At 33.7% G+C, this 26,565-nt stretch overlaps 1 protein-coding gene and 1 long non-coding RNA gene across 3 annotated transcripts in view; one reads left to right on the top strand and one right to left on the bottom strand.

Annotated features, from left to right (window-relative positions):
• Positions 1-26,322, top strand: part of LOC120613807 (membrane cofactor protein-like) — a 42,247-nt gene extending 15,925 nt beyond the window's left edge. The window contains exons 2-9 of one of the 2 annotated variants that reach the window (XM_039876460.1): positions 5,867-6,055; positions 6,352-6,454; positions 10,751-10,836; positions 11,684-11,875; positions 16,270-16,461; positions 23,271-23,321; positions 24,748-24,779; positions 25,308-26,322. In XM_039876460.1, the coding sequence (XP_039732394.1) occupies positions 5,899-6,055; positions 6,352-6,454; positions 10,751-10,836; positions 11,684-11,875; positions 16,270-16,461; positions 23,271-23,321; positions 24,748-24,779; positions 25,308-25,325 (831 nt within the window). In that variant the 5' untranslated portion in view covers positions 5,867-5,898 and the 3' untranslated portion in view covers positions 25,326-26,322. Of the gene's footprint in view, positions 1-5,866; positions 6,060-6,351; positions 6,455-10,750; positions 10,837-11,683; positions 11,876-16,269; positions 16,462-23,270; positions 23,322-24,747; positions 24,780-25,307 lie in introns of those variants that run through there. The other variant, XM_039876461.1, reaches the window with a different exon arrangement.
• Positions 1,020-14,051, bottom strand: LOC120613809 (uncharacterized). Its single transcript, XR_005655771.1, has 2 exons — positions 12,918-14,051; positions 1,020-1,331 (listed from the first exon to the last, which is right to left on the bottom strand). It is a non-coding gene; the product is annotated as an uncharacterized LOC120613809 (long non-coding RNA).
• Positions 26,323-26,565: the final 243 nt, after the last annotated feature.

Raw genomic sequence — 26,565 nt, 5'->3', positions numbered from 1 at the left:
CAATGAATTTAATTTTAAAAGTCACATAATTTTTATTATTTGATGAAAATACAAATGTTTTTGAGTCTAAACATTAAAAACTAATTCATACTCATTGTGGAAATTTTTTAAAATTCAAAGAAGTATATGAAAGATAAACTCCTCTGTGTTTTCACTATAGTAAAGCTTTTGCTATATTTCTCAACAGCATTTTTCTCCATATTTATCAATTGTAAAAGAATTTTAAATCCAGTTTTTAAAATATTCTTTGTCCTTTAACTTTGAAAGAGCCATTTTTCTATTAATTGCATATAAAAGTTTCATGACTACATTTTCATAAGAAAATTATCTGCTGTAGGAGTTTGGAACATGGGTTTAAAACCTGTTAGAGAGCTGAACTGTGTCCTTACAAGCTGGGCGTAATATTAGTTTTTCAATATAGAAACTAATAGGGTGCACTGAATGATTTAATGGAAAATGTCTTGAGCAGTAGTTCATGAGACTATGTATGTTGAAGAGAGACTGATAACTATGTGCGATCTTCACGTACCAATTTCTTTTATCAGCTGAATAGTAATCGAAGGCAAAAGGATACCCAGTTCAGAAAGAGAGATCTGGTAGAGCTTTGTTGCACTCCTCCTCCCCGCAAATAGCAGGCTACCTAGCTAGAGATAGTGGCTTAACTGTGAATTCTTTATATCAGTGATTTTCACCCGATTGTCAAAAAAAGCCTGCAAATCTATTCTGTGGGATAGGATAAGCAATGCATCTCCCACAGAGTTATGAACTACTTTTTTGAGAATGTATGCACATACTGTTATGACTAATTAAATGAAAATGAATAAAAACCATTATTATAGTTAGTAAATTATAAAATAAATTGTATGAACGGTAGCAAAGTAGGTGAGAACACCTATTCAGAAACTCTTACCACACTGCAGATAAATGATACTGGCTCTAATTAGAAGTAAACGATGCAACTACAAGGATAGAAAAGGTGTTTCAGTTGTGGAAAAAAATTAACTAGTTTGCTAGGCATGTCTGAGTGTGAAGAATCAAAAGAGCACACTCTGGCTTTATTTTGTTATCTGAGTTAGCATGACGCTTGGGGCGGCAATTGAATATACATTCTTGGCACCCCAGCTAGACGTCTGTGATGGAGAGAGATTTGAGAGGCAGCTCTTCTCAGAGGTAGTGAAGTCATAGGAGTATATCTACCCGGATACCCAGGGGATCCTGAGAGTGAAATAAGAGTTCTTGGAACCACTCAGTAGGAACATCACATTATCCACTCAGGCGGAGAAGGAAGAGCATCCAGAGGACAAGCTGAAACCCAGGATGGTGATGCTGTCCTGAAAACCAAGGAGAGAGAGCTTTTCAGGCAGAAAGGACTGAAGAGAGAGTGAGTAATAGCCACAGATTTTAAAGAGAGGTAACTAAAATTACTGAGGAAAAAAAAGTGTTAGGATTCATTGAAAAAGAAAGAGGCTACTTAATTAATTCAAAAGCAATTTAGTGATTTTTGTAGGCCTAGAAATGAGTGGGAAGCAAAAAATAAAACTGACAGGTATATGTGCCAGAATCTGCATTTTGGGAAGCAAAGAAAGTTTTAAAACAGGTTGTATATACAGTGGGAGAAGGAGCAGGACAGTCAGCTTTTATTGAGGTTCCAGTTTTGGTCAGAGACCATGATTTTCTGCAGGCACCATTCTGGGCCGTGATGTGTAACTAGTGTCAAAATTTTTATTTTTGCAAGTGCAGAGGGCTTACACAACTTTGGCAAGTGAAGAGAACGTGAACAGTTCTCTTGATTCATAGCAGAAAACTATTTCACTTTCCTATAATTCACCTGGAATTTGGGGGACTTTTCAGAACGCAGTCTATCTCATTACTTGATGTCATCTATTATTAAAATATATCATTGCTAATATAATTATCTTTAAACTATCTAGGAAAAACTAAGTTAATTTTTCTGGATCTGGGGAATGTTTATTTTGAACCTCCGTATATGAAAAAAAAAAAAAATTCAGTGTTCTGAGCACAGGAAGAAATTTGCTTCTTAAAAAGTCTTGGAGTTCCAGTCAAGATGGCAGAGTACATAACTATTGTACTTATTTCCACTCATGGCCACATCAAAATTACAATTAAATTACAGAACAGCCATCATTGAGAATTGCCTGAAGTATAGTTGAAAAGAAGTTCTATAACCAACGACATACAGAAGAAGCCACCTCGAGATTTGTAGGAGGGGCAGAGAAACAGATCATGCTGATCCTGTACCCATGAATGGTGATTAAAAATCAAGAGGGATTTCTAAGCTGTCTACCCCGAGGATCGAGGAGTCCCAGCCCCACACCAGCCTCCCCAGCTCAAGTTCCAGTGCCGTGAGGAGAAGTCCTAACATCTTTTGGGGTAGATTGTGGCTGAATGAGGAGGATGGCTGTAGTGCCAGGTGTTTCTCGTAAAGGGCCCACATGCAGACTCACTCACTGATGGGCTCACTCACTCTGAGCTCCAGCTCTGGGGCAGCAGCTCAAAAGGTGCCAGGGAAATACGAGGACAAATTAAATTGTCTGGCTACAGGCAAGGACAGAGGAGAGACACCTTCTTCCCAGACAGAAGTGCTGGCAGAAGCCATTGTTCCTGTGTTGAGCCTTCCCTCCATCCAGTGTGCATGCTCAGGCAGATGCCATACCTGAGTCTTCATCAACCTAACACCATTCACCTCACCTTGGTGATTCCCTAGGATCCCACTCCAAAAAATTTACTGGCCCAAGCTGCTTCCAGTCAATTACCATTCAGTTACCTACAAAGGAGTGCCTATAAGACTGTCAGCTGATTTCTCAACAGAAACTTTGCAGGCCAGAAATAGTTGGCATGAAATATTCAAAGTGATGAAAAGGAAGAATCTACAATCAAGATGACTCTACCCAGCAGTGCTATCATTTAGAATCAAAGGACAGAAAATGCTTTCTAGACACAGAAAGCTAATGGAGTTCATCATCACCAAACCAGTATTATAGGAAATGTTGGAGGGCTTCTTCAAGAAAAAAAGAAAAAAGGAAAACGGATTTTAAAAAATCAATAATAAAGTGGCAATAACTAAATATCTATCAATAATTACTTTAAATGTAAATGGGTTAGGTGCTTCAATCAAAAGATAGGGTGGCTAAATAGATAAGAAAAAAAGACGCTTACATATACGGCCTACAAGAGACTTACTTGGGATCAAAACAGACACACAGACTGAAATTAAAGGGACGGGGAAACTATTTCATTAAAATGGAAACAAAAAAAAGCTGGGGTGGCAATACTAATACCAGAGAAAATAGATCTTCAAACAAAGGCTATTATAAGAGACAAAGAAGAACCCAGTAATCCCACTTCTGAGTATTTATTCAAAAAACCCAAAGCAGTACATCAAATGGACATGTGCATTCATATGTTCATTGCAGCATTATTTATAATAGCCAAGATATTGAGGCAACCTTCACATCCATCAATAAATAAACAGATAGAAGAGGAGATGCAAATATACAATGAAATACTGCTCAGTCGTAAAAAAAGAATTAAATCGATCCATCTGCGACAACATAGATGTACCTAGAAGGTATTGTGCTGAGTGAAGTAAGTCAGACAGAAAAAGACCAATGTTATGTGATTTCACTTATACGTGGAATCTAGAAAACAGAGTAAATGAACAATCAAAACAGAAACAAACTCAAAGGTACAGAGAGCATTTCGATGGTTGCCAGTTTTGGTGGAGGCTTGCGGGGCTGGTTGAAGGGGAGATAATTTAAGAGATAAAAAGTGGTAGTTAACATAATAGTCATGGGGATGTAGAGTATAGTATTGAGAATATAGTCAGTAGTATTGTAGAAACTATGTATGGTGCCAGATGAGTACTAGATTTATCGGGGTTATCACTTCATAAGTTACATGAAGATATAATCACTGTGTCATACACCTGAAACTAATATGATATCATATGTCAACTGTAATTGAAAAATTAAAAAACAGTTTTTTAAATAAGGTGCAAAAGAAAAAGAAAAAGTGCGATATTGGACTCAATTATTTTAGTGTAATCAATTGGTTGCCAAAACAAATGATAAACTCTGCACTTTGCTGTAATCATGACTTTAATGGTGCATGTTAATGGGAAGAAATGCTTCAAATTAGTTGAATGGATTAAACGAGCCAGTTGACTTTTCTTTTTTCCTTCAGAGCACTGCATATGAGACTCATATTAGGAATCCTATCTTCTTTATATGCTTTCAAGACATTTATTGAGACAAAATGCATAAAATAAAGGATACTTGTATAATTTAATCATGGACTTGCTGTTACTGGATTTCTTTCTTCATGGTTTCAGGAAATTCTAGAATGATGCTACCCATTTATATCTAAACAGAAATATGTTGCATTTCTAACTCATGTTTGTTTTCCTGTTGAAAGGGAAAATGTCTGGCTCAGGATACTCAGTAAATGTAATGTTATTAATAAATCTCACTTCTATACCAATCCTCGTTTTAAGCAATGCTTTTAATTACTAGGGCTTTGGGTTGGCTTTTTGGTTTTGCTTTATTTTGGACAGTTGATTGAGGAGCATTCAGATATCAAGGTCAGCACAGTGGAAATGTTGAAAATATTAGTCCAACAGATGAATATCACAACAGGATGAAAATTAAATATTGAACTGTGTATATAGAGAGAATTTCAGCATCTAGAATACAATATGAAATAAGAGTAAAATTTCACTTGTGAGAGTTCTCAATTTGAAGTAAGAACAATCCAGGGAGTAAGACAGGAAGGTATCACAGGGATCAAAATGGATCTATCTTGTTTCTTCCTACATTCTTAACCTTGTAAGAGAGCCTCTGCATTCTTTCAGCCCTCAAGTACTTTACTTGATGTGTCTCTATGACATTATTTTACAGAATAGTTCTAACAGATTTGTTAGGTTGTCAAGCCCACAGATAATTAAAGGAAAGGAATTACTAAGGTGGAAGTGACACTATTCTAGAGGGAAAAACTACCAAAAAAATAAAACACCCAGAAGTAAAAAATTCTAAAAGTACTGCAGTATAGTAGCTTTACTAAAGAGATGTACTCGATACATAGCCCACAGCCACCTGAGGGAACTTCTGAAGTCACGTATAGTCCATTGATCAGCGAAGAAGATTAAATTATATTTAAAATAATGTCAAAGTTATAAAATTTGATGTTTAAGTGGCATCTATTCTCTTATAAAATGCTCAGGTTGCTGATATGAAACATATGAAATGAAGTCTTATATTTTGAACAATTTTAGTCCATATTTATTTGGACTTTTGAAATCTACAATGCTTCTGTAGTGATCACCTCTTACCATAGCATTCTTTGAGCACTCTCTGGGTACAGAGTGTAGTAGAAAAAGAAGGCATGTGATCCCTGGCCTCGAGGAGCTTGCCTTCTAGAGAAGACTGAGCCAGAAGTGACAATTCATCATCAGTTTGTGTCTCAAACTGTGGAAGAGTAATCTGGCCAGAGTGCTATGTAGTATAGAAGTCTTCTTCGGGGAGAGGTAAGTGTGAAAGGAATTGAGAAAAAATGGGGAAGGATGCATGCTTTAAATAAATTTTAAAACCAAAAACATTGCTGCTATCTCTTTATTTTACTGGAGTGAGAATTCACCTCATTCCCCAACAAACCAGTATGTTATTTAAAGCAAGCACAGAACATCCTCCACTATTACCACCACTTGTATAAAAGCAGGAAACAGTCATTTATAATCTTGCAACAACCTTTCCATTTATTCTGTACTTCCCACCTGATACTGCCCATAGTCCCTAGCTGATGAAGAAGATCAAATAGTGTTATTTTCATATTCTCATTCTGTTAGGTACAGATGCCTGTGATGACCCACCGAGATTCGAATCTATGATGCTCAGCAGTCTTCCTAAAAATCTTTATGTATCTGGGGACAAAATAGAATATCAATGTCGCCTTGGGTACCAGCCCATTCTGTCTTATGTTACCACAACTGCTGTTTGTCAGCCTGATAACACATGGACAACTCTCCAGGAGGCTTGTACAAGTAAGTAAATAAAACTTTTCTTTTTATTGCTCTAGATCTTCACACATTTTAAACTGCATATTTCACTGTTGTGATGAAGGTATTCTCATGAGAATGTAGATTTTAAATAGCAATGTCAGCCCGAGTCTTATTCTTGGCAATTGGTCTTCAGAGCAAATGTGAATCTTAAGTTTGAGCTTTTTATCATGAAAGAAAGACAATATTTCCATGAATTCAGAAGAATAATGTAGAATTTTGATTTTGATCTAAATCTGTTTTGAAATTATAACACAAAAAACTTGACATTTTTCTTTTAGAAAAATCATGTCCACAGCTAGAAGAACCCCTAAATGGCCAAATAATCTATGTAAACAGAACTTTTCAGTTTGGTTCACAGGCTCACTATGTTTGCAATGAGGGGTAAGTAAGTTGCTGCTTAGGAAGAAGGTAAATATTACTAATTTAATATTTGTTTTGCTTCTCTTCTTACAGATTCCTATAATTTTGGTTCTTTGCTTTCTCTGTGACAGCTTTACTTGTAGCTAATCAACTCTTCGACTTTCTATGGAGACTGAAAAGGTGTATAATGAAATAGAAGAAATTTAAATTGCAGGAAAGCAAAATTGTATAATACTTGCTATATGTAATAATAAGCCTATCATTAGCATTAAAAATGTAGTAGTCATGATGACTTTATCCTTAACAACAAAGTGCACCCTGTTTAAAATGGCCAACTCTCAGAGTTGATAAAGGGCTTATAGAAATGCAAGGTGGAATTGCCAAAGATATTCTTACATGAGGTAACTTTGTCAGGTGTTAGCAGACAAAAAATAGACCTGGTTAGCCTGGGCCTTAATATTTATTGATCAAGTCTCACAGTTGGAAAACCTTATTTTTGAGAGTGCTACAAAGGAGTGAAGCATCTCAAAAAGAGGTACTGAGCACTTAATACTAGCCTTTATCTTATAAAACTCTTTTCATACTATATATTCAGGATATTGGGAATTTATGACAAATGTGCATTTGGAAGGTAAATGTAAAACGATATAAAAAAGCAACTGATTTTTATATTAACTTTGTATCCTGCTACTTTACTGAATTCATTTATTCTATCAGGTGTGTGTGTGTGTGTGTGTGTGTGTGTTAGTGTGTAATCCTTAATTTTTTACATATTTAATTCTTCCTAACAAATTTGGATGCCCTTATTTCTATTTCTTGTCTAATTGCTCTAGCTAGAACCAGTACTTTGTTGCATACAAGTGGTAAAAGTGGGCATCTTTCATTGCACCTGATCTTAGAGGAAAAGCTTTCAGTTTTTGACCATTGAGTATGCTGTTTGCTGTGGGTTTTTCATGCATGGTGTTTCCTATCTTAAGGTAGTTTCCTTAGTTTATTGAGTATTTTCATTACTAAAGAGTGTTGGATTTTGTCAAATTCTTTTTCTTCATCAATTGAGATAATCGTGTGGGGTTTCTTTTGGTCTTCATTCTGTTCTTGTTGCCTACTACATTGATTGATTTTTATATGTTGATTTACCCTTGCACTCTAGGAATAAATCTATTTTACCATGGTGTATAATCCTGCTGAATTCTGTTTGCAAGTATTTTTGTGGAGTTTTACATCAAGGTTCATAAGGGATATTAGTCTGTAGCTTTCGTTTCTTGTAGTATCTTTCTCTGACTTTGGTGTCATGGTGATGCTGGTCTCAAAGATAAGTTCAGAAGGCTTCATTCCTCTGCAGTTATTTGGAAAAGACTGAGAAGGATTGGTTTTAGATTCCGTTTAAATGTTTGGTACTTTTTACCAGTAAAACCATCAGGTCCAGGACTTCTCTTTATTAGGAGATGTTTGATTACTGATTCAATCTTCTTACCAGTTATAGGTCTACTCAGATCTCCTTTTTTTTTTTTTCATTTAGTCTTCGTCAGTTCTGTGTTTCTAGAAAATTTCCTACTTTAAATAAGTTATCCAACTGTTGGCATAATATTGTTCATAGTCATCATAAAATTTTGTATTTCTGTAGAATTATTTTTTACTTTACTTTTTACTATTATTTGTTACTTTAGTAATTTGAGTCTTTTTCTTAGTCCTTCTTGCTACAGTTTCGTCAATTTAGTTGATCTTTTCGAAAAACCTACTTTTAGTTTTATTGATTTCCTCTATTTTTCTCTTCTCAATTTTTTTATATCTGCTCTCATCTTTATTATTTACTTTCCTCTACTGTTTTTGGGTTATTTCTTCTTTTTCTAATTCTTTCAGTTGTAAAGTTAGGTTCTTGATTTCAGATCTTCCATTTTTTATTTGAAGTGTTTATAGCCGTGAATTCTCTTCTTGGCACTGCTTACACATTGATTTCTTAACTTTTTACATTTCTTTTAGTGTTTTGAGCATCCTTAAGACAGTTTGTATTTTTTTTCTAATATTATTGAAACCCCCGGGCTATTAGGCTTCTGCAGTTGGCATTTCTACAGACAATGGAGTGGCCGGTGGAAAGGCCTCTTTTTACCTTCCTCTGAGTCGCAGATTGTTGATGTGGTTGCATGTCTTCCTACAGCTGTTGACAAGGGATGCAGCAAGCAAAACACTTGTGGCACATCTTGTGGCGGATGTATTCCTGGGGATCTGGTGGAGGAAAGGCTCATTGATGTCACTCCATGGGCGAGGTGCCAAGTGCATGGTGGATTATTTCTGGGAGTTGAAGTCTGACAGAGTGTGGACCTTCTCCAGATGTTTGCACAGAAACATCAGATGCTGTTGGTCAGGAGGGATACCCTCCTTGTCTAGATTTAGGCTTTGACATTCTCAGTGATGTCACTAGATTCAACCTCGATAGTGATAGTCTTGCCTGTCAGGGTAATCACAAAGATTTGCAGCTCTGCATCTGTTGCTCAACAGACTCATGAAGAAAACAAAGACTGTGGAATCAGAAATTGCAGGTTTGCCACCAAGAGTGCTTGCAAACTATGTACACACAGTTTCAATGACTATTTTAAAGTCTTTGTCTAGTATATATTCCCTCAGTTCTTTTTCAGGGGTAATTTTTGTTGATTCCTTTTTTTTCATTAATCGGCCATACTTTCCTGTGGCTTTGTATGCTTCATGAGTTTTTGTTGAACTGGACATTTGAATCTAATAATGAGGTAATTCTGGAAATCAGGTTTTCACCTTTACTAGTGTTTATTGTTTTATGGGTTTTTTGTTTTTCTTTTTCTATTGTTGAAGACTGTCTCTGTGCTAAGAATCAGCCTGATATGTAACTGAAAGTCTTCTCAGATCTTTTCTGAGCCTTCCTCTGGGCATTTGCAGTCACTCTCTAATTTATTTCACATATATATTTGTTTTTGAATGTCCCAGTTCTTAATGTATGGCTCTCAAAAGGGAAAAATCAATGAGAGAACAATAGTTGCTGGTTCTTTAATTCCCCTGGAAGACACCTCAGTCAGCAAAGATGAGACTTACAGGAGTATGGAAACATGAAACAGCAATGGCTGCCCAACTCTTTGTCTGCTTCTCTGTGATCAGAATCAGCGATCAATGATAAGAGCATGGATCTGTGATATTTGGAGGACAAAGTCCTTTTTGCCCACCTTATTCCCTAGGGCTGATTATAAGCTGCTACAGGAAGACATACACAGTGGCTGCTTGCTTTAGGAGTGTACTTGGTGGCTGCCACTGCGCTAAGAGCTGAAACTGACCAAAATTAGTACAATCTACCCATCCAAGTCTGTTCCTGGAAGTTGCAAGTCTTCAGCAGGCTGCAGAGTTCCAAAACAGTTACATCAGAGAGATTCTAGCACTACAATTGTTGTCTAGGTCAAAAGACACATTCTTGTTGTTTCCTATCCTGCCATCCATCATCACAGATTCCTCTCCTAATTCATTATGGTATAGCCTTGGAGAGAAGTCAGCTGGAAGCAATCATAGGCAGTTTCACTGATTATTTTGTAGTTTAATAAGTGAAAATATCCAGTCAATAATTATAGAGAGAGAGTTTGTTACACACACTGAGTACCAAAAATTCTTTTAAGACATAGACTCTCCTCAAAAAGTCGTAGTCTTATTGAGAAGCACAATATATACTGAGAGCTGTTAAAGGAAAGTAGTAAATGAGAAGTACCAAAGAAATAGATTTATTCATGATCATTGCAATGAGAGTCCAGAGGAGAAGAGAGTACTGTGAATGTAAATCATCAGAGATTTCATCAAGTAGTTTTCCTGAGCTACTCTTAGGAGGATATTCTGAAAAATATTAATAAAACACTAAAACTTGTCTAGCATTCACCATGTTCCACAGAAACACTAAAAACTTGTCCAAGCTGAAAAAACAAGTCAGTCCAGCTGGAGATGGAACTGGAAACCAGTTAGGTGAACTCTAAGGCCTCATCTTTCTACTCAGCTGTTGTCCATACTGCGTAGAATGGCACCGGGAAAGGCAAAGAAGTAAATGTGTGATGTGATTGCCAGAGATAGCAAATACCTGAGTGACAAGGGTGACAGATTTATTTAGATGTTTTCTTCTAGGACAATGTGTGTGCAAATGCAAAATCTGTTTATTTGATTATATAGCAGGTTTTGTTAGTACATTCAATATATGTTGTATACGAAACTTCTCCATGAAACTACAGTAGTGCAGAAAAACATCCATATAGATGCTTTCTTCATTATATTCTTTTTGTAACAGATAAGAACACAGTAATCCTTTATTTTTTCCTTTAGTTTTATCCTACGTGGGACAAAAATTCTATATTGTGAACTTTCTGGAAGTAATGTAGATTGGAGTGATAATCCCCCAGAGTGTGAAAGTAAGTATTCTCTCTTTAAAATTTAGAGCAGCAGTTCTCAAACGTTTTGGCTTGGGGACCTCTTTACACTTTTAAATTGTAAAGAGCCCACAGAGCTTTCCTGCAATTGGATTAGGTCTAATAATATTCCTTATATTGGAATTAAAACAGAGATGTTTTAAAATAATTATTTATCAATCCATTTGTAAGAACCGTAAGCTCAATACATGCCAACAAATGCAAGTTTTTTTTTCATAAAAATAAAATATTTCCAAAACAAACAGTGAGAATTATGGCTTTGTTTTATATATTTCTCAGTCTCTTCAATATCTGGCTTTAAGGAAGACTTCTGGATTCATTTTGTTACATTATCAAACAATTTGAAGCCATTGGAAAAATTCACTGTAAACTCAAGAATGAAAGTGAAAAAGACAATAACATCTTGGTATTACTGTGACCATCGATTTAGGAATGACATATTTATAAATTATAAAACATTTCTCAACACTGAGGTGTGTTTTTAAACATAAGCGTAATGTCTTATTAAATTGTCAGCATCTCTTATCATGAGAAGAAGTCTTAACAGACTTAAAAGGCCTTGCAGATAAATACAAGTATTTTATATAGGAAACTTATATAGGTATTTAAGAAAAGGAGATTTCTTCTAAAAGTTCATTTCTCCATTAATGATTTGAATTGAGATAATATATTAGAAACTTTCTTCTAAATGTATACTGGATTCACAACTACTTTGTAGAAATACGTCAGGGAACGTATTAAAGGCAGTTCACAAGACATTACTAATGCTGTCTTAGTTTCCACTGTTTCATTTGCCTTTCATGTCTTCTTTTTTTTTTTTCTTTTTAAGAAATTATATGTCGAGCACCTCCAAATATAGCAAATGGAAAATACACCAATAGTGACAAGCCTATCTTTGACTATAATGAAGTAGTAACTTATAGCTGTAATCCTTCAATGGGACAAGATAAATATTCACTTGTTGGAGAGAGCAAACTTACTTGTCGCGGACTATGGAGTAGTGACCCTCCTGAGTGTAAAGGTAATATTATTTCCACTCTTTCATTCTCGTTTTAAAGTAGCCTGGAAATACTTTGTAAATACTTTTATTAACAAGTAAACAAGACACCCATATATGCTTGCTTCTCCCGTTAAATTAGTTTCTCATTTAATTTAATATGAGTCAAATAATATCAAAAATAGTTCTAATTATAGAGTCACCCACCTCTCCACCCACAGGTTCTTAGCATTCTTGTTTATACATTGTTAATTACTATACATATAGTAATTATTATTATTATTATTTTTTTTTTGCTTGAAAGCATAAAAAGCACAAACATTGGCTTAAAAATAAGAAAGTTTTTATCTCTTAACACAAGTAGCATGACAGTTATGGAGTGGTACAGTAAATTATAAAAGACCAGCCACCCCTCTCACCAATAAATAAGATTGAAAAACTCTAAACAAAACATACAGGCATGCCTTGATCAATTGCGCTTTGCTTTATTGTGTTTCACAGATGTTGCATTTTTTACAAATTGAAGGCAAGACCCTCACCAGCAAAACAATTGTGACTTACTGTATTTTGATATTCACTTATTGCTATAGGCTGGAACAAATCTGCAAATATCTCTGAGATATGTCTGTACTTTAAAAACAATGTTTATGGCATGAGAGTGTGACCAGAACCAAGGACACACTGGAGGGTATTTGACACTTGAAGGAAAGAAACCACTGAACAACTGCAAAATATTTTTTCTTTTCAGGTGTATATAGAACAATCTTTACTATCATATTATAGACAATAAGATAATTTTTTAATTTAAAAAATTGAAATTCTTTACAGTACAGAATTTTCACAATGAGATGAATGTAGAACTCAAATCAAAGATATCTGTAAAATCCCCAAATATTTAAAAATTATGCAAGACACTTTTAACTGACCCATTAATAAAGAAGTCACAGAAGAAATTTGAAAGTGTTTTGAACTGAAGAAAAATGAACATGCTATATCAACATATACAGGTTTTGGAGAGACAGCAGAAACATTGTTTAGAAGGATATTTATAGCACGAAATACTTACATTAGAGAAAGAGGAAAGTCTCAGATCGATAATCTCAGCTTCCACTTTTAGAAACTAAAGAAAAAGAGCAAATATAAACCCTGAATGAGGAAACAGAAGAAAATAATAAAGATAGAAATCAGTGAAATTTAAATAAAAAAGTAGAATCGATGAAACCAATAGCTCGTTCTTGGAGTTTAATAAATCTATACCCAGTCCAATAAGAAAATAGATGATACAGATTGCCAATATCAATAATGAGAAAGAGGAGTCACTAAATATCCTAAAGACATTTAAAAGATAATATGGGAATAACATGTACAACATTATGCCAGTAAGTTTGACACTTAAATCTTCTCAGAAAGAGAAAAGCAGGCCCGTGTTGTCACTGAGAATTTACCAAATACTTAAGGAGTAAATAATAGCAGCTCTACACAAACTCTTCAAGAAAATGCAAGAGGAAGGAATACTTTTCACCTCATCTCGTGAGGACAGCATTGCCTCAATACCAAAACCAGACAAAACATTGCAGGAAAATTAAAGCAATATCCATTATGAACATATAACAGAATATTCTTAATAAAATATTAACAGATTAAATCTTGTCATATGTAAAATTAAGACTACATCATAATCAAGTAGAATTTATTCCATGAACATAAGGTTGTTTAAAATCAAAGTTAATCAGTATAATTTGCCTTATGCAATAAAAGCATTTGACAGAATTGATCATTTTTTGTGGCGAAATTTATCAACAAATGAGAAATAGAGAAGACCTAACTATTTTAACCTGATAAAAGGCACCTACAAGAATCTCACAGCTAACATTATACTTAGTGGTAAAAGACCAATTTATTTTTGACTGAGGTAGGAGCAAGACAAGTGTATCTACTCTTACCCCTTTATTCATCATCATATTTAAGGTTCTGTTTAGTACAATAAGGCAAGATACAGAAATAGCCATACATTTTGGAAAGGAAGAAATTAAATAGATTTTGTTTACTTACGACATGATTGTCTATGTGGAAAATTTGAAGGACTGAATTTTACAGGGTTGCACTACACTAGCTCAACATACAGAAAACAATGTTATGTCTATACACTAGCAATAAATCATTAGAAATTTACATTTTTTATTGTGGATTGATAATTTTTTAGCATTTTTAAATTTATTGGGGTAACATTAGTTAATAAAATTATATAGGTTTCACATGTACAATTCAATAATATATCGTACGTATATTAATTGCATTGTGTATTCACCACCCAAAGTCAAATCTCCTTCTGTCACCATATATTGGACACCCTTTACTCTTATCTAACTCCACTGTCCAACCTTCCCCTCTGGTAAACACTAAAATCTTGTCTGAGTCTATGGGTTTTTGTTTGTTTGTCTTGTTTGTTGCTTTCAGTTTCATATACTCAACCATAAAAAAGATGAAATACCGGCATTTGTGACACATGGATAGAAATTTAAAATTTTAAAGTACTGTTTACAGGCGCTCCAAACTACATTAAATATTTGCCAATAAATCTAACAATAAATGTGCAAGATTTCAATGGTAAAAACAACTAAACACTAAAATAAATTAACCCATTTCCTGTTTGCCCCAAGTGGCATGAAGAAATGTTAGAAGTAATGAAACTTTCCTATGTCTATTTGGTAGTAATTCCATAGTAGCGTTTACATTTATGAAACCTCATACAGCTGTACACTTAAAAGGATGAATATTACTGTATGTAAATTATAGCCAGTAAAAGACTAACTTAAAATCATTAACGTGGCTACCAGCATTTACAACAACATGAAAAATCAGCAAACCTAACTTCTGAACAGTAGAATCCAACATGATTTGAAAGAAATATTAAAATAAGAGAGAGAGAGTTACGAACCTGGGGAAGAGTAGCAAGCAGTCAAACATACATATTATTGGAGTTACAAAAGGAGTGGGGAAACGACAGTCTAGACAATTATTTGAATAAAAATTGGCCAGAAATTTACCACAATTGAACCAGAACAACAACCCCACAAGTCCAGGAAATTCAGTGACACAAGGAGGATAAATTTTTAAAATTTTACAAAGAAATCCTCACTAAACTACATACATCGTAGTGAAAGTATTGAAATTAAAAATTAAAGTAAAAGAAGCCGGTGAGAGAAGAGAAAAAAAAAAATTACATTGACCCACCCCCCTCACCCTAAGTGTAATGACTTCTCACTTCTCTTAAGGAACTGTGGAAGTACTGCGGAAACTAGAAGACAATAATATTAGCTAAAGTCCTGAAAGAGAATAAAACATATAACCTAGAAATCTCTGTCAAGGGAAATCTTTCAGAACTGAAGGTGAAATAAAACCATTTTGAGGTTAAAGTAATAAAATTTGTCACTACCCAACCTGCACAACAAGAATTGCTAAAGGAAGTTTTTCAGAGTGAAGGGAAAGAGATACCTGATGGAAATTCACATCACAGGCAACGAGGAAGAGCACTCTTCTGGTTTAAAAGGCTATACATTATGGGCCCTTTTCTATTGCTCAGATTTAATCTCATGAGAGGTTCTCCTGCACTCACATCCCAGCCCAGTGTTCTTTGTGCTTTTTCCAAATTCTGCCAAACACATTACTGGATCCTGTAATCATTCTAGAAGGGCATGGCCAGCATTTTACTTCTTGAGAAGTAGAGTAGAATGGGAAATACCAGAGTGTAGTAAAATGAACTCTAAATATTAATTTTTAATTTATCTGAGGCCTTTGGGATTATATACTAGCTTACAATGTAAAATATGGTGTTTGAGATCTAGGTTATAACCCAAAAGTTTCGAAAACATGGCCCTAACTCCACTGGCCTTTCTATTTCTTGAACATCGCAGTTCATGCATGTTGTTGCTACCTGAGGACTTTCTTTTTCCAAATCTTTGCCTGGCTAGCTTTTTTCCAACTTCTACATTTGAGTTCATGTATTACCTTCTCAAAAGAGTCTTTCCTGCTTTATAAAATGCAGGAAACTGTAATCATTGTCAACATGAAATGAAAAAAAAATAATAATAATCCCTAGATCTAAAATGTTCAAAACTTGCTATTCAGCTTCCCTGGAATTGTTATCTGGTATTCAGACCTTTCTCAAAGGGGGGTGGGCGGGGGGAATGTAGGAAAACAATAAATTGTAATGACTATCTATTCTAGGTGGAAACAGGTTATTAGATTTCTCTAAATCCATACGTGGATTTAAATTGCACAAATAGTCTTTTTTAAGAAAAAAAAGTCAACATCCTTCTATCCCTTCTCCCTTGGTTCCAAGTGGATATTACTACTTTGCACTAGTGGCCTATGTCATAGCAGCTTTTTATTAATTCTGGAATTTCTCTACTTTTCAGTGGTCAAATGTCAAGATCCAGTAGTCGAAAATGGAAGACTGGTGTCAGGATTTGGAAGAAAATATTACTATAAAGACGAGGTCGCATTTGAATGCAACCAGGGTTCTCACCTTAAAGGCAACAACACAATTTTCTGTGGTGCTAACAGTGTATGGGAGCCTGAGATGCCAGAATGTACTAAAGAAACAACAGGTGTCCCTTTCCTTCTTTATTAGATTTTATTTCTTTGATATTAAATATCAATGTATAAAATAATTGAATACCAGCAGTTTTAGCAATTAACTCTGTCTTATATTTATTTCCATGAAAAATGTATGGCATGTAATTTAGAAACAACTCTGCTGTTATTTTGTATTTTTTCATACGGTCTTGGTATGTCATGTATATCACATAGGTGTATAAATTTCTGGTTGGCATTTTTACGTTTAAAAATTTAGAGTAGCCATTTTCCAATAAATTAAAGCATAGGATTTTTTACCTAAATAAGTGAAGAATGAAAGGCATAATTTCATCTAAGTGAAAATATTAACTAAATGGTAGATAAGTCTACGTGATTTTATTTTACATTTTCCATTCTCCCCAAACAAAACCTACAATATCCCGTCTGTCAGGTTTACTAACTTCCTGCTTTATTTTTCAAAATTGCTTAAATAATTTCCATTCTCCCAGAACAAAACCTACAATATCCCGTCTGGCAGGTTTACTAACTTCCTGCTTTATTTTTCAAAATTGCTTAAATGATTTTCTAAAGAGTTCATTGAATGTCGTTGATTTGCAGTCATTCATCTTATTTAGTAATAAAAGGGAAAAGGACATATATACAGTCATTCTGGTTGTTATACTAGTGATTCTAAAATGATTTGCCACAGTCCACAGATAGAAAGAGGTATGTAAATTTGGCAGGTTAAGTAAAACTTACATGTGTTTACTTTATGTAAAATGACTTAATGCCTTCTTCACTGGGTGATAGGTAGGTAAAATGAGATGCACTACAGTGCCTGACATATAGGAAGCTGACATGATTGACACCATCGCTCCAGTTAATATTACTGAAGAGGAAGGTCCATGGCTCCTGTTTTTTATTTTATTTATTTATTTATTTATTTTAATTAATTTATTTTTTTACTTGAAGAAATGATTTAAATTATTTCCCCCATCTACCTCCCCTCTCCACCTTCCCTGTACCCTCTGGTAACCAGTAGTCTATAGTCCATGTCCACAAGTCTCTGTTTTTCTGTCCTGTACATTTACTGGTTTTAGGTTTATATCTAACATAAAGTGATGTATATGGTTTTCAACTTTTTCTGTCCAGCTTATTTCACTTAGTACAATTATTTCAAGGTCCATCCATGTTGTTGCAAATGGCAATATTTCATCTCTTTTTATGGCTGAGTAATATTCCATTGTATATATGCACCACAGCTTCTTATCCAATCATCTATTATAGGAAACTTCGGTTAATTCCATATCCTGGCCACTGTGAATAATGCTGCTATGAACATTGGTGTGCAAATATCTTTTTGGATATCGGTTTTCAAGTCTTTGGGGGTAAATATCCAGTAGAGCGATTGCTGGATCATATGTTAGATTAATTCTCAGTTTTTTGAGGAATCCACATGCTGTTTCCCATAGTGGCTGTACCCACCAGCAGTGTATGAGGGTTCCTTTTTCTCCGCATCCTCCCTGACATTTGTTATTACTTGACCTGTTGATTATAGCTATTCTAACAGGTATGGAATGGTATCTCATTGTAGTTTTGATTTACATTTCCCTAATAGCTAGTGATGTTGAGCATCTTTTCAAATACTTGTTAGCCAATTGTATGTCCTCTGGGGAGAAGTGTCTGTTCAGATCCACTTCCCATTTTTTGATTGGATCATTTGGGTTTTTTTGTTGTTATTGAGTTGTATGAGTTCTTTGTATATTTTGGATATTAGGCCCTTATCAGAGGTGTTGCTTGCAAATATATTTCCCCATTCAGATGGTTCTCTCTTTACCTTGTTGACCATTTTTTTTGCTGAGCAAAAGCTTTTTAATTTGATATACCCCCATTCATTTATTTTAGCTTTTACTTGCCTTGCTTTTGAGGTCAAATTCATAAAATCCTCTTTAAGTCCAAGGTCCTTGAGTTTAGTTCCTATGTTTTCTTCGATGCATTTTATTGTTTCAGGTCTTATACTCAGGTCCTTAATCCATTTTGAGTTAATTTTGGTGTGTGGTGAAAGACAACAGTCTAGTTTCATTCTTTTGCAGGTGGCTTTCCAGTTTTCCCAGCACCATTTATTGAAGAGGCTTTTCTTTCTCCACTGTATGTTTTTGGCTTTTTTGTCAAAAATTATTTGCCCATATAAATATAGGTTTACTTCTGCACTCTCGATTCTGTCCCACTGGTCAGTGTATCTGTTTTGCTGCCAATACTATGCCATTTTGATTACTACCACTTTGTAGTATAATTTGAAGTCAAGCAGAGTGATGACTCCAGGCTCGTTCTTTTTTCTCAGGATGGCTTTGGCAATTTGGGGCCTTTTGTGCTTGCATACAAATCTGATGATTTCTGGTTCTATTTCTTTAAAAAATGCCAATAGGGTTTTGATGGGGATTGCATTAAATCTGTATAATGCTTTAGGTAATAAAGTCATTTTAACTATGTTGATTCTTCCAATCCAAGAATATAGAATATTTTTCCATTTCTTTGTATCTCTTTGATTTCTTTTAACAGGATATTGTAGTTTTCATTATATAGGTCCTTCGAATGTTTTATAAAATTTACTCCTAGGTATTTTATTCTTTTTGTTGCAATTGCAAATGGAATTATTTTTTCGCTTCTTTTTCTGATGCTTCATTATTAGAGTATAGGAAAGGTAAGGATTTTTGAACATTGATTTTGTATCCAGAAACTCTACTGTATTTGCTTATTGTTTCTAGCAGTGTTCTTGTGGAGCCTTTAGGGATTTCTATATACAGAATCATGTCATCCGCAAGTAGTGACAGTTTGACTTCTTCGTTTCCTATTTGGATGCCTTTTAAATCTTTCTCTTGCCCGATTGCACTCGCTAGGAACTCCAATGTTATATTGAGTAACAGTAGCGATAGTGGACAGCCTTGCCTTGTTCCTGATCTGAGAGGGAAATTTTTTAGTTTTTCACCATTAAGTATAATGTTGGCTCAGGGCTTGTCATATATGGCCTTTATTATGTTAAGCTACTTTCCTTCTATAACAATTTTGTTAAGTGTTTTGATCATAAATGGATGCTGTATCTTGTTGAAGCCTTTTTTGCATCTATTGATATGATCATATGATTCTTCTTTTTTAATTTGTTTATGTGGTGTATCATATTAACCGATTTGCATATGTTGAACCATCCCTGTGCCTCTGGGTTGAAGCCTACTTGATCGTGGCGTATAATCTTTTTAATATGTTGCTGTATTCGGTTCGCTAGTGTCTTATTTAGAATTTCCGCATCTGCGTTCATGAGAGATATTGGTCTCTAGTTTTCTTTATTTGTGTTATCTTTACAAGGTTTTGGTCTCAGAGTGATATTGGCCTCATAAAATGTGTTGAGGAAATAGTACCTCCTCTTCGATTTTTTCTAATAGTTTGAGGAGAATAGGTACTATATCTTTTTTGAATGTGCTAAAATTCACTGGTGAAGCCATCTGTTCCTGGACTTTTACTTTTTGATACGTTTTTGATGATTGTTTCAACTTCCATACTGCTGATCCATCTATTTAGATTTTCCAGTTCTCGATTCAGTCTAGGAAGGTTGTATTTTTCTAAGTACTGGTCCATTTCTTCTAGGTTATTTTATTTGGTGTGATATAGTTTTTCATAGTATTCTTGCATGATCCTTTGTATTTCTGCAATATCAGTCGTAATTTCCCCTCTTTCATCCCTGATTTTATTTGTGTTTTCTCTTTTTTCTTTAGTGAATCTAGCCAGGGGTTTGTCAATTTTATTAATCTTCTCAAAGAACCAGCTCTTTGTGTTGCATTTATTTTTCTATTGTTTTTTGTTGTTATTGTTTTCGATTCCATTTATTTTTGCTTTAATTTTGATGATTACTTTTCTTCTGCTGACTTTAGGCTTCATTTGTTCTTCTTTTTCTACTTTTTTAAGATGAAGCGTTAGGTTATTTATTTGGGCTCACTTTTGTTTTTGGAGATAGGCCTGTAATCATATGAATTTTCCTGTTATGACTGCTTTTGCCATGTCCCAAAAGTTTTGATATGTTGTACTATCATTATCATTCATTTGTATGTATCTCTTGATCTTTTCATTTCTTTCTGACCCATTTATTCTTCAATAGCATGTTGTTTAATCTCCATGTATTTGTGTTTCTTCCTGATTTCTTTCTGTAGTTGATATCTTGTTTCAAAGCATTATGATCAGAGAATATGGTTGGTATGATTTCAACCCTCTTATATTTGTTGAGGTTATCTTCCAGGCCACCACCCAACACCCAGGGTTCTGACCTGTAGTAGCTTTTATGCACAGATCCCACACTCAGATGTGCTGGTGTGCAGTTTCGGTGTTTTTTGTTAAGTTTTAGATGTTCAGCTTATTGTTGTTTCAAGGGGAGAGATCTGGAGACATCTCTCACTCCACCGTGTTTTTTCGCCTGTCCGCTATTCAATTTTCTAACTGTGAATTTGATATCTCATAGAAATAGAATATCTCCTGGCTTATTTTACTCAGCATAATGTCTTCAAGGTTTATCCAACATGTGGCATATATCAGAACTTTATTTTCTTTTATGGCTGAATAATATTTCATTTTTTGAATATACATTTCCTTTATCTATTCATCTTTTGATAGACACTCGGGTTGTTTCCAACTTCTGGATATGCCGAATATGCTTCTCTGAATACTGGCATTTGAGTAACTATTTGAGTCACTGTTTTCAGTTTTGGAGAATATATACCTAAGAGTAGAATTGCTGAGTTATGTGTAATTCTGTGTGTGGTTTTTTTTTTTTTTTTTGAAGAACAGCCATACTGTCTTCAGTGACACCTGCACCATTTTACATTCCTACCAGTGATGTACAAAGCTTCCAATTTCTCCACCTCTTTCCCAATGCTTGTCATTTTCTATATTTCGATAACAGGCATCCTAATATATATGAAGTGTTAGCTCATTGTTACTTTCATTTCATTCTCATGACTAGTGACTGATCATCTTTTCATATGCATGTTGGTCTTTTATGTATCTTTTTCAGAGAAATATCACTTAAGTTCTTTGCCTATTTTTAAATTGGGGTTCTTTTTGTTGTTATTTCCGAGGTTCATTATATATTTTGGATAGTAATCCCTTATTAGATAGACAATGTGCATATGTTTTCCCATTCTGTGGATTGACTTTTCACTCTACTGATAGTATCCATTGGTAAACAAAAGTTTTTAATTTTGATTAAGTCCAATTTATGTTTTTTCTTCTTTTGTTAATTGCGCTTTTGATATCAAATCCAAGAAATCATTGCAAGATCCATCATGAATCTTTGTTTTCTAAGAGATTCGTCTTTTAGTTCTTATATTTAATTCTTGAATCCATTTTGACTTAATTTTTGTATATGGCATAAGGTAAGGATCAAAGTTTATTTTGTATGTGCATATCCAGCTTTACAAGAACTATTTTTTGAAAAGACTGTCCTTTCCCACTTAAATGTTTTTAGCACCCTTGTACACAATCATCTGAATATTTGTTTGTTTGTTTGTTTGTTTGTTTCTGGGCACTGTATTTTATTCCAGTGGTCTGTGTGTTGTCTTTATGCCAGTGCCACATTGTTGTAATTATTGCAGATTTTGAGTATGTTTTGAAGTCCAGAAGTGTGAGTTCTCTCAACTTTGCTCTTCATTTTCAAGACTGTCTTGGCTAAAAATCTAACATATTATTCATATAGAATCTCAAGCCCTAGTCCCTTGAGATTCTATATGAATAATATATTACATTGTTCTACTACTGCAAAATGCATATTCATGATGGTGATAGGGGTGGCATTTAACGTGTAGTAGATTGTTTTGTATAGTTTTAACATCCTAACAATATTAAGTCTTCCAATTCATGAACATAGGATATCTTTCCATTTATGTCATCTTCAATTTATTTCAGCAATGTTTTGTAGTTCCCAGTGTCGGAGTCTTTTACCTCCTTGGATAAGTTTATTCCTAAATATCTTGTTCTTTTCGATGCTACTGTAAATTAAATTATTTTTCTATTTTTTTTTGATTACTCATTGTCAGTTAATAGAAATGGAACTGATTTGTAGTCTGCAACTTTGTTAAATCTATATATTAGTTCTAACAGGTATGTGTTTCTCTCTCTCTCTCTCTATATATATATATGTGCATGCGCACATGCATCTCTGTGTGTAAACTGTAGATTTTTCTACTTAAAAGATCATGTCATTTGGAACAGATAGTTTTATTCCTTCCTTCATAATTTAAGTGCTTTTTATATTTTTTCTTGGCTAATTGCTCTAACTGAAACTTCTAATATTACGTTGAACAGAAGTGACAAACACAGACATCCTATCTTGTTCCTGTTACTGATTTTAAGGGAAATCTTTGTCTTTCACCATTGAGTATAATGTTAGCTATTGATTTTTCATAAATAGAATTTATTACGTTGAAACTTCTTTCTATTGCAGATAAACTTCTAAATTGTTTCTTAAGCCTTCCTGTATTTTTAATTTTACGTAGAATCACATTGAATCCACAGCTAATTTTGGCAATACACTAATGAAAAATTTGGTTGCTGTATCACAGACTATTGTTATAAGAAATGTTATTGGACAGGAAAAAAAATGCTGATAACATTGAATTTAAATTTATAATATTTTATACTACTTTTAATAAGAAACATTAATATAATTTATATAAGGAAAATGAAATTATAAGGGGTTTTGTACAAAGGCAAAAGACATCAAAACCTATGAATTCAGAAGTCTTTAAGCTTTATTATTTTCTACTTCTTTTTAATTATTTTCATTTTTTCTTTTTTCCAGAGAATGTCACTTCCAGTGATGAATCACAAGCTAATGATGTTAAGGATTTAGGTATTATTTTGGTTATTAATAACCCGGCATTATAAGATCTTAGAGTTCTACATGGAAATATCATATTTAAATTACCTGTACTTAGAGTAGAAACAATCTATCCCAAATGGGTGGTAATTGACATTTGGACTTATAAATAGTTTAGATACTATGACAAATGTAACCAGTTGTATGTGTAGACACATAGATAATACAGTTTTCAAGAGATGCTCCAAATTAGAATTCCTAGTATGGTGAGGTAACTTTATCAAATATTGTGTTTATATGTAGGTTAAAATATATAAAACATAACTTCCTTTCCATGTGATAATTTTGTGATAGCAATTTGTAGGTAAATTTTCTTGTTATTCATACCTTGTATATGTAGGCCTTAAAATACTGCAAGTGAGATTATTGTTTTTCTAAAACATGCTGTTATAGCACACTTCATGTAGACTCACAAGGTTCACCCAATATATATTAAGAAAATGATAAAGTATAGCTGTACAGTTAAATGAAATATAAGATTTCTTGATGAGTAAATGAAAAATATGTATTTTATTTACATTAGACTAGTAAGGTAATCTTTTTATAAAATGTGCCTTAGGCTTTTTATGTTTTCCTTCTGAACACTGTGGTTAAACTGTATTGTGCCAGTTAATCGAGTGTCGTCTTAAGACATTAAACACTTGATAATTTTTTTCTGAAGAGGTAAACATGACACTATATGCTTTGCCATATAAAAATTTCATAAAAATAATGGCCACTTAGAAGTAGAGGTAAAACTAACCAACATTTCTAAGAATTAAGATTTGCTAGTATTATTTATTGCTCCTTAGACACTCAAAAATGCATGTTTAAGTTTCTATGCATAGTTTTCATCCATGTGTCCCAGTGTTTCATATACATGCTTAGAATTTCCTTCATAATTAAGACTATGTCTTAATTTTCTTTGGATAGAGAGATAAGGAGGTATTGATAATAAGATAAATATTGTATGTGAAGATTGCACCTGGGCGATAGATTAAGAGAACTTCATTATGACATTCCACAGACCCACTTTTGGTGAGAAAAGGATACATTAAATTTCTATAAATCATAAGAAATATAGACTGAATACTGGACTAAACCAACTATAATGGGATAATATGTTTTCAAAATGACTTTCCTCTAATGAATGAATTCTAATTGTTCTATTAATAACCTTCACTAAATAACCTAGTGCGGAAACTATAGCACAAAATAATGTTGGACCCTAAGCCTGGAATCAGATTAGAAAGGTTCTATGATCAAAATTACCTAGATGCACTAACAGTGTTACTAAACTGGATTGAGAAACATTTTCTTTGCTATAATTTATACATGATCTGGTCAAATTTAAAATGTAACTGCTATCTGGAGACTCATATATGCTCAATTATATCAAACTGCTTTTATTTTTTCCCAGATGGAGGACTCACTGCTGTGATTGTTCTTACTGTAAGTGCCCCAAACTATTCTTATTATAAGTGTCCCAAACTTGTATATCACTTAAAGTAAAATATTACTATGAAGGAGTACATTATTTTTTAGCTGATTTTCAGTCTCTACAGTTTTGTAGCTTGAAATTTAGTAAACCCATCTAGAAACACCCGACATCTTAAGTGATAATCTACCTTGTATTGACAATTGAATATATTTTATTCTATATGTCCTCTCTGTGACAAATCTTAAATAATACACGTTTTTTGAGATGATTAGTCAGATGAGTTTGCATCTCAAATATTCTTTGTGTAACTTTCGAAGTTAAGCCATTAGGACTCTTCTCTGATTTACTGTGGACTGTTTGAGTGAGTTCAGAGTCTTGCCCTTGGCGAAGAATCCAGATGGAATATAAATATATATGTACTTAAATTAAATTACATTTTCTGACTACTGAATTGTAACCATTAATTTCTTCTGCTATATTTTGAATTTTGGTATTAGTTTTTAGAGTTACACATCATTTGTTTCTTGGTTTTCTTGTAGTTGTTGGCGTTGCAGTAGCTGGCATCTACGTGTACTAATTTCTTCTCATCAGGAAGAGAGGGTAAATTAAACATGTTTCTTGAATGTTTTGGTGCTCCTCATACATAACATACATTTTTGAAGCTTTCGTTTGTACTCTGTATTGCATGATGCCTCTTTTAAAAATGTGCCTGTCTGAGTGTGCCATCAGAATTGCATGCATTTCTTTGCTAAAAATATTTTCAGTTACTTTTAATATTATTGTCACATGAGTAGTCTGTGCAGAGTTGCATCAGCTATTGTGACTGTAAGAAAATTTTTGTGAAATTTTTGGTTTAAGTTTTACAGCAAATTATGGACCATGATGGGGACTTTCTTACACTATGTATACCCTATTTCTAAATTGGACTCGTGGCCAAGATAAAATTTACAACAGGAATCTGTGACAGGTATAGTCACTAGAATTTTTAGGATGAAAGTTTCCATTTGTCTATATAACTTTGGTTATTGTTAGAAACTATATAGGGGTCTTCACTCAAATACACAATTTTATTTCATTTGGAGTTATTATTTATATAAGTTAAACTTGGGAATTAAAAAGCAACACTGACGTTCTCTTAACTTCTTAGGTTGCAGTAAAACTGAAGGCTAAAACTTAAAAGTTGCTGAGAGGGGTTAGATTCGTAAGCCACCTCATCAACTTTAATTATCTTTTCATCTACAAAGATGAAAAATGGGGAAGCTTAACATTGAAAAAAGTACATCTTCTAAGGACAATATAGAGTTTTTAAACTTAAATTTTAATGAAATCATTTACACTGTAATGAAAGACTTAGAATAAATACTGGAGTGTAGACCAAGATTAAGTGTTTTGAAATTTCTGATTTTTAGTTCTTTTTCCCTACTGCTTTGGAAATAATGTTGAAACCAAACTATTAATTTTAAGACTTTTGGTATACATGGTTTAATTTTATTTTATCATTTTTATATTAATCATTGGATTTGAACTATGTAATAAAGATACATTCTTCACTCATAACGAGCTCAAGCTTTTTATTTTACTAGTTACTTTTTAAATACCCCAAATTTATGGGATGCAGCAAGAACAGTTCTAAGAGGGAAAGTTCATAGCCATAGAGACTTAGCTCAAGATATGGTAAAAATCCCAAATAAGCGATCTAACTTTACACCTAAAGAAATGAGAAAAAAAGAACAAGCAAAACCCAAAATAAACAAAGGAAAGAGATAATTAAAGTTAGAGTGGAAATAAACAAAATAG

This window comes from Pteropus medius, unplaced genomic scaffold (genome assembly GCF_902729225.1).
Source record: "Pteropus medius unplaced genomic scaffold, Ma_sr-lr_union100, whole genome shotgun sequence".
Taxonomy (NCBI): Eukaryota; Metazoa; Chordata; class Mammalia; order Chiroptera; family Pteropodidae; genus Pteropus; species Pteropus medius.
Note: the sequence above shows the minus strand (reverse complement) of the source record. Positions and strands in the feature narration are given on the sequence as shown.